The sequence below is a fragment of the Geotrypetes seraphini genome, chromosome 17, assembly GCF_902459505.1.
Source record: "Geotrypetes seraphini chromosome 17, aGeoSer1.1, whole genome shotgun sequence".
Lineage (NCBI taxonomy): Eukaryota > Metazoa > Chordata > Amphibia > Gymnophiona > Dermophiidae > Geotrypetes > Geotrypetes seraphini.
This window is the reverse complement of record NC_047100.1, coordinates 7,522,726-7,538,264: the sequence shown is the minus strand read 5'-3', so window position 1 is coordinate 7,538,264 and position 15,539 is coordinate 7,522,726. Positions and strand designations below refer to the sequence as shown.

The 15,539-nt window shown below is 45.6% G+C and overlaps 1 protein-coding gene across 4 annotated transcripts in view; it reads left to right on the top strand.

Annotated features, from left to right (window-relative positions):
- Positions 1-15,539, top strand: part of LOC117351069 (laminin subunit beta-4-like) — a 105,595-nt gene that overhangs the window by 64,696 nt on the left and 25,360 nt on the right. For all 4 annotated transcript variants that reach the window (XM_033925777.1, XM_033925776.1, XM_033925778.1 and 1 more), the window contains 9 exons: positions 79-267; positions 377-556; positions 1,813-1,925; positions 2,726-2,805; positions 2,996-3,152; positions 10,979-11,131; positions 12,182-12,343; positions 12,975-13,096; positions 15,292-15,412. In XM_033925777.1, the coding sequence (XP_033781668.1) occupies positions 79-267; positions 377-556; positions 1,813-1,925; positions 2,726-2,805; positions 2,996-3,152; positions 10,979-11,131; positions 12,182-12,343; positions 12,975-13,096; positions 15,292-15,412 (1,277 nt within the window). The remainder of the gene's footprint in view (positions 1-78; positions 268-376; positions 557-1,812; positions 1,926-2,725; positions 2,806-2,995; positions 3,153-10,978; positions 11,132-12,181; positions 12,344-12,974; positions 13,097-15,291; positions 15,413-15,539) is intronic.

The following is a 15,539-nucleotide window of genomic DNA, read 5'->3' as shown; positions in this document are numbered from 1 at the left end:
AGAATGGTTCGACGCAGTGTGTAGCATCTTCTGTACCAAGGTCCATCACATTCCAAGACTGTTTTCTTTCCGCTGCAGAATGCAATTGCAATAACCATTCTCAGCGATGCCACTTTGACATGGCTGTATATCTGGCCACCGGCAGGGTGAGCGGCGGGGTCTGCGACGACTGCCAGCACAATACCATGGGACGCAACTGTCAGTTCTGCAAGCTGTTCTACTATCACAACCCCAGGGCAGACATCCGGGCAGAGACTGCCTGCATACGTGAGTGTTAGATTCTTACCCTGACGTGTAGAAGTCGCCAGTAGGGGGCCGTCTGTTCCGTGTGCAAGAAAAGTAACTTCATTTATAGAGGTTGTGCTTGACTTTGCAGCGTGCCACTGTGATCCAGAGGGATCTCTGCATGGGGGCGTTTGTGACACCCACACAGATGTGAACATGGGCATGATTGCAGGGCAGTGCCGTTGTAAGGTAAACGTGAAGGGCGAACGCTGCGACAGCTGCAAGGACGGTTTCTATGGGCTCAGCAGAAGTGACCCTGTGGGCTGCCAGTGTAAGTATCGGGGAAACGTTTTCAGCTTCATTTGGTCTTTATGCCCATTTCAGATGTATTTTGGTTCATTTCACACACTTTTTTTTTTTTTTTTAAGTTCAATATTTTTATTAATGATAAATCTTACAATATATAAGCAATTACAAAGCAGATACATAGTCATGAACGAGTCAAATAGAACTTTTTTTAAAATAAAAATTTAACGCATGTTAAAACTTCATAAAATGCGTTAAGCCCCAATTCATGCTTAGCATGTGAAAAACAGGCCACAGTATTTTGCCTGTTAGTGTGCGCTAACTTACGCCTTAGCTAATTTAAAACTTTGACATAAGAATTAGAGCAAAGGTCTATCAAGCCCAGTACCCCTGTTTCCAACAGTGGCTAACCCAGGTGGGGTTACCATAGTTTTCTCCGGGAAACCCAGGACGCAGAGCCCCGCCCTATTCTGCCTCCAGCCCCGCCCACACGAAGCTTACTCTCTTCTTCTGGACAAGCTCCAACTTTGTCCTCCGCACATGCTTAGAGGCCCTCCAGATGCAGCAGGAGCTTGTCGGGGCTTTCCAAAACCCGGACGAAGGCTGGGTTTTGGAAAGTCCGTCAAGGGAGCCCAGACAGTCATCTAAAAAGAGGACTTTATATTTATTTATTTATTTTAGTCTTTATATACCACATAAAGCCCACGTGGTTTATATTCAGGTACTCGAGCATTTTTTCTGTCTGTCCTGGCGGGCTCACAATCTGTCTAATGGGGTTTTCCTGGACGTCTACATATATGTGAGACCCCACTGTAGGTTCCAAGAACCTAGGTAGATCCCAAGTAAAACAGATTCTTATGCTGCTAGGTGCCATTCCGTAGGTGCAATTCTAGCGCCTAGAGTCACTGACTTTTCTTTTTTTTTTTTTAATCAGTTTTGAATGGTGTTTTCAATTATTGCGCCAATTAAAGCCGATCCTAGCCTTTCCAGCACTGAAGGTTAATGACGCTCGTTGTTAGGTCAGTAGCTATCCCCCCCAGGTGAAAAAAAAAAATCAAACATGAAAAGTGAAAAACTTAAAAAAAATGTATATGTATGTCGGTTAGAATCCGCCTAGAAATGTTGATAAAGCGGAATACACATTTTTCAAAGGAATAAAGTTTGGTGGGCTCACAGTCTATCTAGATTTCTTATTCCACACGGGGTATGATGAATGCCTTGAAGGCGATAAAAGCTCAGAACCCAGTTGAATCTCGTTGTGTTTCTTGTCTCCGTCGTCAGCTTGCAGGTGCGATCCTCGGGGTATTGTCACGGGAAGTGTACCATGTGACCACAACAGCGGCGACTGCTACTGCAAACGCTACGTCACGGGACGCTACTGTAACCAGTGCTTGGTGAGTCCTGCCTCCATGGAAACATACAACGGAAAAGGTTTAACTGTGCCCATAACCGCGGTGGAATAGTAAGGGGAAGAGTGGTACACCCTGGGCGCCGGCACCCCTGCTCTTCTCCGCCCGCCCCCGCTCCTTCCCACCCTTGTACCTCTTAAATTTCCTGGCACGAGCAGCATCGTGAACCGGCTGTCCTCGTCGGTGTCGGCTCTCTTTGATGTCACTTCCGGGTCCCGCACCTAGAAAGTGACGTCGGAGGGAGAGCCGACATGATGCGGGCAACGAGTTCGGGATGCTGCTCACGCAGGGGAAAATGAAAGAGGTAGGGGGGAAGGGAACAGGGGGGCGTGGGTGGCAGGGAGGGTCAGGAAGGAGCGGGGGCGGGTGGGGGAGGGGTTCTGCCACCCCAGGCACCACTCATCCTTGCTACGCCACTACATAACAGTGTGGACGGTGCCATTGTTGGCTTTCACAGAGAGTTTCTGCTAGGTCCACAATATTGCGCTCTCGGAGCACCTGTGGGTTTCTGTGTCTTGTTGGCTAAATTCCAGCTGCCTTCTCATCTTGTAACACCCGTGGATTTGCGATTTCCCGATACTTCATTGCTTCTCTGTCATTACAGACTCTTCTTGAGTCTCTCTTCCCTTTTCACGCTGTTCACGCTCCTTTTATTTTTTTTTTTACCCTTAAATCTTTCCCTCCAAACAGACTTCCAAAAAGTAATTCTAAAAAAAGGAAAGCTCATCTGTGAATGTGAAGCATCCATAAAAATGATGCCTTTTTGCATGATTTTCCTCCTACAGATCGAATTCTGGGGTTTAAGCCATGATATCGCTGGGTGCCGCCCATGTGCCTGTGACTTTGGCGGATCCTACAACAACAGGTATTTACAATTAAAATGGGCCTGGACATTACAATCATTGCAAGTGCTCCTGCCCAACACCCTCTCCACAGACGTCCATCGTTTATATTCTGCGCAATTTATCCTCCCATATTCACAGTCTCCCCTTTCTTCCGGGCGTCGTCAGCCGGCTTACGGTAATTAATTTCAGCCATCTGCTTTCTGTTCATAGGTGCTCCACGGACAATGGCCAGTGCGACTGCCGGCCGCACATCATTGGGCGCCAATGCGAAGATGTCCAACCTGGCTACTTCTGTATGCCACTGGACTACTATACATACGAAGCTGAGAATGCGGGGGGCCTCTCGCCGGCGGACGAGATCTTACCAGTAAGTACATTGTAGAAGGCCAGCGGTAATTTGGCAATAATGGTAAGTAATCGCGAAAAAGAATGGTGACCCGTCTAAAGCGCGTCGGACTTTGGCACACTGACAATCCCATGGCGACATTTGCGTGCAGGACATATGCGCGAATCTACGTCCGCCGTTTTTAAGTCTTTCCGTTAGCGCTGTGAGGGTTACATTTACAAGTCCTCACGCTCCCGTTGAGGGGATGGGGCTATGGAGGGAACCCCCCACTACACTGAAAACTCCTGTTTTCCTTTCCATTTTTGCTGTTGGGGAGTTTTCCCCACCCAACGGGAGCGCGAGGACTTGTAAATGTAGTGGGGTCCCCCTCGCAGCACTAACGGAAAGCCTTAAATGTGGCGGAAGCAGTGGGGCGCACATGTCCTGCGTGCAAATGTCACCACAGGATTGTTGGCACACCAAAGTCCGGCGTGCTTTTGACGGAGTACCAAAAGAATCCCCACATTCATCCGTGCCTCAGGTTTTGCTCAAATGAAGAATTCCTAACGCAGGTAAAGAGATGCCTTCAGCCACCCAAGCACACTCTAGTGTCCAAGTGCGTGTGTTCTTGACAGAAGATGAAGCCATATAGGAAATCAGGTGGGAAGATCCTGCTTCGGTGTTTAGGGTCAAATGCCGGCGCCAAAAACTGCTTTCGTGGTTTTCTAAAAGGGGAGGGTTATAAAGGTACTGTTACATTACAAATTGGGATTAAACCATGCCTTTGTGGACTCCCCACACAGGCAACCTGTTACCAAATTATGTCCTACCTGAATAATTGCAAGAAAAAACTCGGAATTGTGAAACTCAATAATATTACAAAAAACACTTTCACTGAAATGAAAAGATGTCACAAAGAAGAAGGCAGCACTGCTATAGTTCCAAAAAGGGGAGTCACAGCTAACTGGAGGAAAAAGCCTCAGATAGGAGCCCTTCCACCACCACAATGGTGGTCCAAGGTGGTTGGACGTAACACCTCACTGGCAAAAAACCTCCAGACCGACTCCCCGTAGTGAAGAACTTAAAGCAGGGCGGCGGTGCAAACGATAGAGGATAACAATCCACTTATCTTTTTGACGATGGCCAGCGTTTCACTCGTCTGCGGCCTCAGGGTGTAAAGAAATCCGATCAAAACTAAAACCAGAATCAGAAGAAAATTTCAATCAGTAAACTGGTAAAAATGCACAGCTTCAAAGAAAACTGAAAGAAGCCTTAATGACATACCTTAAGATAGGACGCAAGCTGCATCTCAAGATCAAAAGATGGCCGTGCCCTGACAGAACTGGGGTTTATATAACACTGCCGGGTGGATAAGTGGATTGTCATCCTCTATCGTTTGCACCGCCGCCCTGCTTTAAGTTCTTCACTACGGGGAGTCGGTCTGGAGGTTTTTTGCCAGTGAGGTGTTACGTCCAACCACCTTGGACCACCATTGTGGTGGTGGAAGGGCTCCTATCTGAGGCTTTTTCCTCCAGTTAGCTGTGACTCCCCTTTTTGGAACTATAGCAGTGCTGCCTTCTTCTACCTGAATAATTGTACAGGACAATTTTCATAGATATTTGCAGGGACAAATAGCTGTTTGTCCCATTAAATTGCCATGTCTGAAAATTGCCCCCTTCTGCCTGGCTAAATGTATGGTGGATTTCTATAACCTGCAGCTTGTAGCTGGGCAGAAAGGACGGAGACATTCCCAGGGCCCTGCAGTGCCTATAAAAAGCAAATGCAATTTTGACCCTTGGACCAGCTATGTGGGCTATTAAAAAATTGCTCCTAAGTTGTGTAAGAATATCTCCTACTTGGCTCAGTTTTAGTTTCACATAGGGTCACCATACATCTGGGAAAACCCAGACATGTCCTTTATTTAGAGGACTATTCAGGCGCCCGGAGGGATTTCCAAAACCCAGCAATTTGTCCTGGTTTTGGAAATCCTAAGCTCAGAGGCCACATCTCATGCATGTGACATCTTTGCATTGATGTCCACACATGCGCGAAAGCTTCAAACTAGGGCCTTTGGGCTCAGGGATGTTCGTGTGGGGTGGGGCTGGGGAAGGAATGGGGCAGAGCCAGAAGCAGAATGGGGCGGGACTTGGGGCAGAACAGGGAGGGGCCAGGCATCCTCTTTTTTTTTTTTTTTTTCCAAAGATGAAATCTAGCAACCCTAGTTGTAAAACCCTGACACATCTGTCTTGGGCACCACTTTAAGCTTACATCAACAAAGAATGGCAGAAAAATGAAGGAAATGGTGAATGGAAACATAGAGCGAGGGATGTAGAAAGATGAAGGGAGAGATTAAAATGGCCGCCATACTAATGCTAGAAACTTCCATTTTGTTTCCTAAGGAAGAAACCTTAATTTTCCAAATAATGCAAGAGCAATATCGAGTCAGGAATTGTCAATGTAAATCCAGAAAGGTCCATTAAGGAATAACCCTGATTGAATTGACCTCTCTTCTAATCCTCTCTTCAAAAAATGCGGATTTACTCAGTAATAATCTGCTTAAATCTAGTTTTCAGCCTCGGCTCCTGAATCCTGTAAACATTCCCCGTTTGTTCTTGTTGCCTTGCAACCAGCGTTGCTTAGCTAGGTGAGAAACACGATTCACCGATCATCTGGCCCTTGACATCTGTCATGTGGAGAATGTATTGTTTCTCATTTGTGCAGTCCTCTGCCATGCTCCGTCCCTGGTAATTTAGATGAACTATCATGAATTGGATAGCAGATGTAAACTTAGAACAACCGCATTCTGATTGGAAGAATGAAGAGCGGCTTTACGAGGCAGACAGAAACTTGACTCTTCCATTGCATCTATCTCTAGCCCTAGTTCCACAACCCATGCAAAATGTCCGTATGGGAAATTATCTCTTACGGCAGCAGTTTACATAATAAAAGCTATTTTTCTGGATAATCTCCTAGTGCCGAGTTCCAGTATTTTCTTAGATCCCAGATTCAACTAGGGGGCTGATTTTCAGACAGCAGGAGGCAGGTTGGCTAAGTCCCTTACTGGGTCGGATCAATGATGCATCAAGCCCAGTAGCCCATTCTCACAGTGGCCAATCCAGATCCCTAGTACCTGCCCAAAACCCAAATAGTAGCAACATTCCGTGCTACTGATCCAGGGCAAGCAGAGGCATTGCCCTGGATATTCAATGCCAGACTTTTTCTGGTGACTAGCATTGAATATCCCTTTTTTTTTTGGACACTAAAAAGTTAACCGGCTAAGTCAATATTCAGTACTGACCAGTTAAATTTATAATGGCCACCGATAGGACTGCTGTTTACGTGGTCCAGTTTGGTTGCTAAACTTGGCTGCTCAGAGCCGAAAATTACCGGTTATCGAGCGATATAGGCCAGTTCACTTTTAGCCGCTGTGAATATTCAGTGGAGATGCCCAGTTGGCTCGCGCAGAATATTGGCGTTTAGCTGGCCAAGCGCTATTTAACCAGTCAGTGCCATTTCTGGACGATGATATAGCGCTGAATACTGGCTGGTAGATCTTTGTGTGGGTTGTAATAGTGATGATTGGGTCAGTATAAACTTACTGTGGCATTTGCAAATTGTTATTTCAGCTGTGTTTTTTTCATCGTGATTCGGCGTTGGATGTGAGTTGGAAGAATTATGGAAATAGATGTGGCTGAAATAAATTTTAAAAATACATAACATGCATTCAAGTTTTATTCAAACTTGATTTGATCGCTTATCAAGTGTTTCTAAGCGAAATACAAGAAAATTTTTTTTTAGAATATAAAAAGTCATACACAATAAAAATATTTTAAACAATATAAGTAAAATTGTTTTAGAAAAAAGAAAGGTGACACATATGGAAAGTACAATAAGGATGGGGGTGGAAATGTAAAGAGGGAACTAGAAATAACTTTTGGGAGGAGTTAGAGAACATAAGAATTGCCGCTGCTGGGTCAGACCAGTGGTCCATCGTGCCCAGAAGTCCGTTCATGCGGCGACCATCTGGTCAAAGACCAGCGCCCTGAGACTAGCCCTACCTGCGTACGTTCTGGTTCAGCAGGAACTTGTCTAACTTGCTCTTGAATCCCTGGAGGTGTTTTCCCCTATAACAGCCTCCGGAAGAGCGTTCCAGTTTTCTACCACTTTCTGAGTGAAGAAGAACTTCCTTACATTTGTACAGAATCTATTGCCTTTTAACTTTAGAGAGTGCCCTCTCATTCTCTTTACCTTGGAGAGGGTGAACAACCTGTCCTTATCTACTTTGTCTTGAATCCCTGGAGGGTGTTTTCCCCTATGACAGACTCCGGAAGAGCGTTCCAGTTTTCCACCACTCTCTGGGTGAAGAAGAACTTCCTTACGTTCGTACGAAATCTATCCCCTTTCAGCTTCAGAGAATGCCCTCTCGTTCTCTCTACCTTGGAGAGGGTGAACAACCTGTCCTTATCTACTTTGTCTTGAATCCCTGGAGGGTGTTTTCCTCTATAACAGCCTCCGGAAGAGCGTTCCAGTTTTCCACCACTCTCTGGGTGAAGAAGAACTTCCTTACGTTCGTACGGAATCTATCCCCTTTCAGCTTCAGAGAATGCCCTCTCGTTCTCTCTACCTTGGAGAGGGTGAACAACCTGTCCTTATCTACTTTGTCTTGAATCCCTGGAGGGTGTTTTCCTCTATAACAGCCTCCGGAAGAGCGTTCCAGTTTTCCACCACTCTCTGGGTGAAGAAGAACTTCCTTACGTTCGTACGAAATCGATCCCCTTTCAGCTTCAGAGAATGCCCTCTCGTTCTCTCTACCTTGGAGAGGGTGAACAACCTGTCCTTATCTACTTTGTCTTGAATCCCTGGAGGGTGTTTTCCTCTATAACAGCCTCCGGAAGAGCGTTCCAGTTTTCCACCACTCTCTGGGTGAAGAAGAACTTCCTTACGTTCGTACGAAATCTATCCCCTTTCAGCTTCAGAGAATGCCCTCTCGTTCTCTCTACCTTGGAGAGGGTGAACAACCTGTCTTTATCTACTAAGTCTATCCCCTTCAGTACTTTGAATGTTTCAATCGTGTCCCCTCTCAATCTCCTCTGTTCGAGGGAGAAGAGGCCCAGTTTCTCTAATCTTTCACTGTACGGCAACTCCTCCAGCCCCTTAACCATTTTAGTCGCTCTTCTCTGGTTGAAGGCATCTTTAAACAGAAAGCCTTTCAGGGAACTAGGGAACTTTTAAAATGTGTTAAGTTTTCTTCCTCTCAAGTATATTGGCGTAGCGTTCCAAAGTCTAGGTGCGTTCACGGAGACGATAGCTAGCCTTCGGGTTCCTATTATTTTCAGTGATGGAACTGTTAATAGTTTTTGATCCATTGGTCGGAGAGTACGCGGGGTAGTATATGGAATAAGTAATTTATCTATGAATTGTGGTTCTTTTGAGGGATTGGGTTTTAAATGTTAGAAGTAAGATTTTAAACAAGTCTCAAGTTTATTTAAAATTTCTTTTACCGCCCAATCAACATAAAACATACTTTAGCTAAAATGCAAGTTTAAACTGACATTGCGTCACCAAACAGTAACAATAACTTTCGAAGACTTTTAAAAACAAAGACAAACAGGAACAAAAGGTAAAAAGGCAAGAACAACATTAGTCAAAGTAAAAGAGAACAATTAGGGAAAAACCAATAGGAGGGGCTGATAAATAATGTTGAACTCAATTGCCCTTAAAAGGACAGTTAGGTCTCAAAGGCATCAAGAAAGAGAAATGTCTTTAGCTTTGGCTTAAAAATATGATCCTATGATTGATTGGGAGCCAATGAGATTTTTTCTAATAATGGGGTTACATGGTTGTATCTCTTAGCATTATAAATAAGCTTCACGGCGGTATTTTGCACAATTTGTAGATATTTTTCTCTTTTTGTAGTACAGTAAACCCCTGCGAATTCGCGGTTTGCGAATTGCAAACTCGGTCTTTTGCAGTATTTATTGACCGCCTCTTTATGATACAAAAATCAGGCTACACCAATCGGGAGCTGCTTTGACACGCCATCTGATTGGTGTAGTCTGACTTTAGGACCAGAAAGAGGCGGTCGCAAAATACTGAGAATGATCCCGCACCCGATTTTCAGCACCTGCCGGCGCCCCAGCTGCCCTCTCCTGCCTTTGATCTGCTCCGAAACCGCATTTACGGTTTTTTGAAATTTGCAGGGGTTGCTGGAACAGAACCCCTGTGAATTTATGGGGAATACTGTACCTATGAGTAAGGATTTGCAATAATCAAGTTTTGCTGTGCTTAGGGAATGAAGTAATATGTTTAGCGATCTTGGTAACTGGGTTTCTTTTTTCTCCCCTCTTCTTTCTCTGCTTCCATTATACTGCCCGCTGATGGGATGGGAAATTGACGTTAGAGCCCTAGCTTGGGGTCATAGCACTGGTGAACTTGAAAAAATTCCCATGACAGCCATTCTTATGCCTGTCAGATGCAATTAAAGCAAATGGCCAGAAGCTCCTCTCCATTAAGGTTCTATAGGGAACTGAACTCCAGCGCAGGCAAAATACTTTACCCCGGGAATCTGCAAAGAGATGCGCGCTACTCTTTCCAACTCAAAGGAAATAGGAAAGAATGATATGCAAAAGGAGTCCAGAATGCCTGATTGCCCATCTGTCTGGGGTTAAAATAACTCTGGAAAGTATAACGGAATGGGATGAAACGTTGCATGAGTGAAAAACTGGTTAAAAAAAACAAAAAACACAAGTTCAAAAATAACCAACATCACACTGGAAGAGATAAAAGCCTCTGAAAAAATGACATACCTGTAATGTGTTTATTGGGAGAAGGTGTTCCGGATTCTGTACAACAAGAAAATTGACCCTGATCCCAGTGGCGTACCAAGGGGGGGGGGAAGACCGCCCCGGGTGCACATCATAGGGGGGTGCACAGCTGGCTGGGTCTGGAACCTCCTGGGACCTGCACTTCAACATGGCTGCCGGTCCACCCACGCGGCCAAGAAAAAGGCTAAGAAGCCGGCAGGGGCGGCGAAAGCATTCTTTAAGGAACACCCTCCCGATCTGGCTCTATCCCACCCCCTTCGTGACACCACTGGACAACGTTCTCAGCCAGTCAGGTTTTCAAGATATGCGTAATGTACATTCATGGATTGATTTGCATAAATTGCATCCTTGGTTTGTAATGTGTATCATGCATATTCATTGTAGATACCCTGAAAATCTGACTGGCTAGGGTTTCCCCAGGACAGTTTTGAGAATTGCTGTCCCAACCAGTCATTTCCATAGACTCCAGTGGTATCGTACTCCTAACCACATCGGTTACATCTGCGTGGATATAAATGGCAGGATACTCTTAAAGCAACAGTACTGTCTATTGTTTTAAAAATATTCAGTTGTCGGAGCACAGTAAAAAAAACAAACAAACAAACCAACAACCCGTAATGTGACAATAACGATTAAAGTTTTTTGAAAGCTCCTTCTGGTCCGTTAGTCCCATTATTGAGCATTTAAATAAATGATTGGTGTTGAGCCATCCTTCAGACCCTCGTTGTGGTCTCACACTTATCAATGTAAAGTGAAGTGAAGATGGAACACAGCACGGACAATGGAAGCAACAACTTAGGTGAGGCCATATATTCCAAAGTTCTAGATAGCATGGGCATACAACTGTTGTTCTTCAAGACAGTATACAACTTATATGATCATAGAGAAAGAAACAGAAGGAAAACTCAAAGATCAAGGATTAGGGGAGCCGATGTTTTGAATGATCTTTATTCTAAATAGCAGAAGGTAAACATTCCTGAGACACTCCTGTATGCCACCGATTAAAATGATCCCCTCACGGTCTGTGTGTTCTCTTTCTGACAGGGAAGCCCCAAACCTGAGGCACCATCAGACTGTGTGGAATACTATAATGGTATCCAAAATGGGCGGAAAGTACGGCTAAGGCGCCAGCGAAGGACCATCCGTGTGCTGCAGCAGCGGGCAGCCCTGCGTCGCATTCGACAGCTCCAGCACAAGGTGAAAGTTAAACTTGAAGGGAACCAAAAGAAGACACTTGGGGGTCCTTTTACTAAGGCCCCCTAACCGATTTAGCCCACGTCAAATGCTAACGCGTCCATGCTAAATCGATTAGGGCGCCTTAGTAAAAGGACCTCGTAATGATCATGGTGGGTGAGGCCGGAGAGAAAAACGCTGCTCTCTAAAGAAATTCATCTACAGCATTGCATGTCCCTTCAAGTGCTCTTGGACTGGAGGCTGCTTCCAGCCTCTGCAAACTCTAGAAAAGTAAACACCATATTTGTTAAGCCATAAAAAGAGGATAACGGACCCTGCTCATGCCCTGCCACACCACTGCATCCCGCTAATCTTGCCCCTAACCCCCCCCTCTCTTTCTAGCCCCCCCCCCCCACCTGAGCAACCCTGGAGTTGGGTATGGCTCTCTGAGTCCCCCCACTGTCCCCAGTACTGCCTCCAGTGCTGCAGTTTCAAACTTCAGGGAGCCAGCAGTTAGCAACATGATCTTGCTGTCGCCGACCTGTCTCAAAAGCCTTTACTCTGCAGCACTTCCTGTTTCCGCGTAGGCAGGACACTCGGAGCAAAGGCTTCTGAGGCAGCCGACGGCAGCGGGGTGATGTTGCCAACACTGCTGGCTGCCCAACGTTTTGAAATTGCAGTGCCAGAGGAGACGCGGAGAGCCATGCCCGAGTCTGGAGTGGGGGCTGGACTGGAGAGAGCGAGTCCAAAACCCGGACAAACTCCCTCTAGTCCAGGAAGCTATCTGGACACCCGGACAGTCCTCTTAAAAGAGAGCATGTCTGGGTAAATCCAGACATCTGGTAACCCTACCGTAGATAAGAGTGGTCCATCCAGGCTAATCTAATCTGATGCTTAGTTTTGTATACCGAGACTTCAAGCCAAGAAAGCTTGACTCAGTTTACAACGATTAAGTTAGGCTAGTAAAGGCATAGAGAGAGAAATCAGAACCATACCATTTTTTTTCATGCAGACCGGATCCTTTGTGGCTAACACCTGGAATATTTCACTATCTTCATTTTCTTGCAATTGCAGCCAGATGTGGAAGTGATCCGCAGGGAACATATGCCAGGTCACATGATCACTTGGACAGGCCTCGGATTCGCTAGAGTCAAGGACGGCACTGGCCTGTTGTTCCAAATCAACAATATTCCATATCCCATGGAGTATGACATCATGATCCGATATGAGCCGGAGGTACCAGGACACAACCTCACTGACGTGTCTCTACTCTCATCCTCGAGTATTTCCCCCTTATGTTCAGAGGCCTCCATTTAGGTGTCCTCATGCTTAGGCCTGCCCCAGGCCCGCCCAGTTCCACCCATCCCCGCCCTCTAATCCCACCCCCATTCCTACCCTAGCCCCCATCCCCCCCACTGCCTGCTCTTGTCGGGCAAGGAGGAAATCCGTGCATGCGCAGATGCCACCCGATAACGTCACTCGTGCATGTGCCGATTTCCTCCCTGCGCGATTTGAGGAGGCTTTTCAAAACCCGGACAAAAGTCCCCCGGACGTGTTCTCAAAAGGAGGACATGTCTGGGGAAATCCGGACATAGAAGCTTGTTCTATTGCAGTTGTGGTCGCACCAGCCGTTGACCTGCCCTAAATGAGGTCATGTAAAGGCAGCAGGAAGGTGTATAACGTACAGAATTCTGTAAGTTACATGCGTAAGTGGGAGCCCCGCCCCCTTTGCTTTTCCATGCATTGCCACTTATGCGTACCCTTCCGGAGCTTAGCCACCTTGCGGGCACTTTCATGGGTACAGGTTCTACAAAGGTGCCATCCCTTCTAATAGTTTCTCTTCTCCTCTTTGGTGGTCTTTGCATAGTCGGCTGAGGACTGGGAAGCCATAGTGAGCGTTACTGCCCAGGTACTACCCATGAGTCCTCGTTGCGGGAATGTGCTGCCATCTGAACAGAGGTACACTGAGAAGCTCCCTCATACGGAACGGTACGTAGCATCGATCCCCTTCTGAACGGTTTGGCACTAGCGAATCCTAGTTTTCCAAGTTATTCATTATTTATATGCCGCCTATCAACGGAGATTGTCTAAGCCAGTGGTCTCAAACTCGCGGCCCGTCAGGTCCTATTTTGAGGCCCTCGGTATGTTTCTCGTAATCACAGAAGTGAAATAAAACAGTTTCCTGATCATATGTCTCTTTAGCTAAAAGTGACAACATTATTATTAAGACTTAACCAAAAGGAAAGATTTATAAACTAGAAAGAGTTTTTTACCTCATGCAAAATTGTCATTTCTTTACTAAGACATTAACTCTTTTTTTCTGAGGCCCTCCAAGTACCTACACATCCCAAATGTGGCCCTGCAAAGGGTTGGAGTTGGAGACCACTGGCTTAACTGTATCCATTACATCCTGTTTGTCTTTGGGAAGCAGAGCTGAGCTTGTGATGTCATAATGCCTCATTCCACCAATAAGAGCCATCCTCATCAGTGATGTCACAATGGCTTGATTGTCCTGTTCTCCCCTCTGGCCTCCAACCCAGCCAGCTGATTAAATGTTCCCCTTAACTCAATGGTCTCAAACTCTTTACTAAGACATTAATTCTTTTTTTCTGAGGCCCTCCAAGTACCTACAAATCCCAAATGTGGCCCTGCAAAGGGTTGGAGTTGGAGACCACTGGTCTAAGCGGTTTTTACATTCCAGGTACTCAAGCATTTTCCTCTGTCCCGGCAGGCTCACAATCTTCCTAACATACCCGGGACAAAGGAGGGTTAAGTGACTTGCCCGCGGTCACAAGGAGCAGCGCTGGGCTCAGACCCACAACCTCAGGGTGCTGGGCTCTAACCACTAGGCCATTTCTCCAGTAGTAAAGGCTTTTTTTCTGGTTAGATCTTATTATGGGGTAAATATGGATAGATAAATGCAAACAATTATGTAATTACATAAAAACAAAGGCATCTAAAAACATGCACGTCAAGCCATTGAATGAAAAACATCTAAAAGATAAATAAGGCAAAAAACCTAATTTAAAAAAATCATATACAAAGCAACATAAACCATAAAAATCAATGTGCATAGAGATATTTTAGAGTGAATACTGCTTGAAAAGGTAAATGTAAGAGAAAAACCAGGCCAAGAAAAAGGAAGCAACCAAAACAAAGGGGCTGTAAAAACAGAACCAAATCAAGTGGTAATAATGGCAAAATTGAGTAGCATGCATTTCCTCTTCCTATTGGCTAAGGTTCTCTACATCTGCATTGTGAGGTCATAGAGCTTTATGGTTATAGAATCATGATGGGCCCATCCACAGAATCCACTATCTCCTCCTCTCCCTATGGCTCTTAACATTTGCATCTCCTATTCCTATAGGCTAAGACTCTTTACAGCTGCATTGTGAGGTCATAGAGCTTTATGGTTATAGAATCATAATGGGAGATAAAGGCCAAATGGCCCATCCGCAGCTTCTGCTATCTCCTCCTGTTGTTTGCAGGCTGCCATGTCCTTCCACTGAGGCCTCAGATAGTCCCATCAAATGCTACAATAGAATTTAAAAAAAAAAAAGTGAGTTTTTAATAATACATAAAAGTTTTGGCACGACAACTCAGACCAATGGAATGCTCCTTCAGGAAAGGTCAGGATGCAGGTTGCACAAAATGTTTGAACTAAAGAAAAAAGGATGCAGGTTGCAATTTCACCCAAACAGGGTGATCCAGTCCGTGTTGGATGCATGGAGCCACAAGTTCAGCAAATCAACCCCAGTCGGTGGCTTGGGGTTGTAATTGCCATTCCATTCAAGTCACCTCTACCCTGTGCAAAAGGCAGAATGAAGACTGAATCAACCTGCTTAGGTTTATCCTAGTCTTGCCCATCTCTAGCTTTGGGGACTGAAAATCTTTGTCTTTGCGCAAAAGAAACCCAAATCATTTACCAAAATGCATAGTTATAAGCTAGGAAAACATGCCTGGAACCAGACCCAAGCTCCAGCCGAGGAACCCTAAGGTTTACTGAGCTGTGATAAGGCTGGTAGTTTCCAGTCATAGTTTCATATCAGCACAGTTTGGACCCCCATCATCATGTCACCGGGTGGTTCTAGGTTTCCCTTGACTGCTCGGTCATTGAACCCTTTTTTAACCTTGATTTGTGGTCATGGAAATGAATGTCTCTCTCCTCTTTCTCCCGCTCTTAGATACATCGTACTACCCAGACCTTTTTGTTTCGAAAACAACAACCAGTATGAAATTGCAATTCGGTTCCAGCGTTTTGGGGTTGCTCACCGACACATGATGGCCTTCATTCTGATTGATTCGGTGAGTGACTGGTGGATTGGCTCTTTAGCTCACAAGTCCAGGAGGCCTTTATTGAGCTGGATGAAAATAAAATCAAAAGCAGAGATGCCTGGCCCACAGATTCCTCAGTGCTGCCCCCAAACTGTAA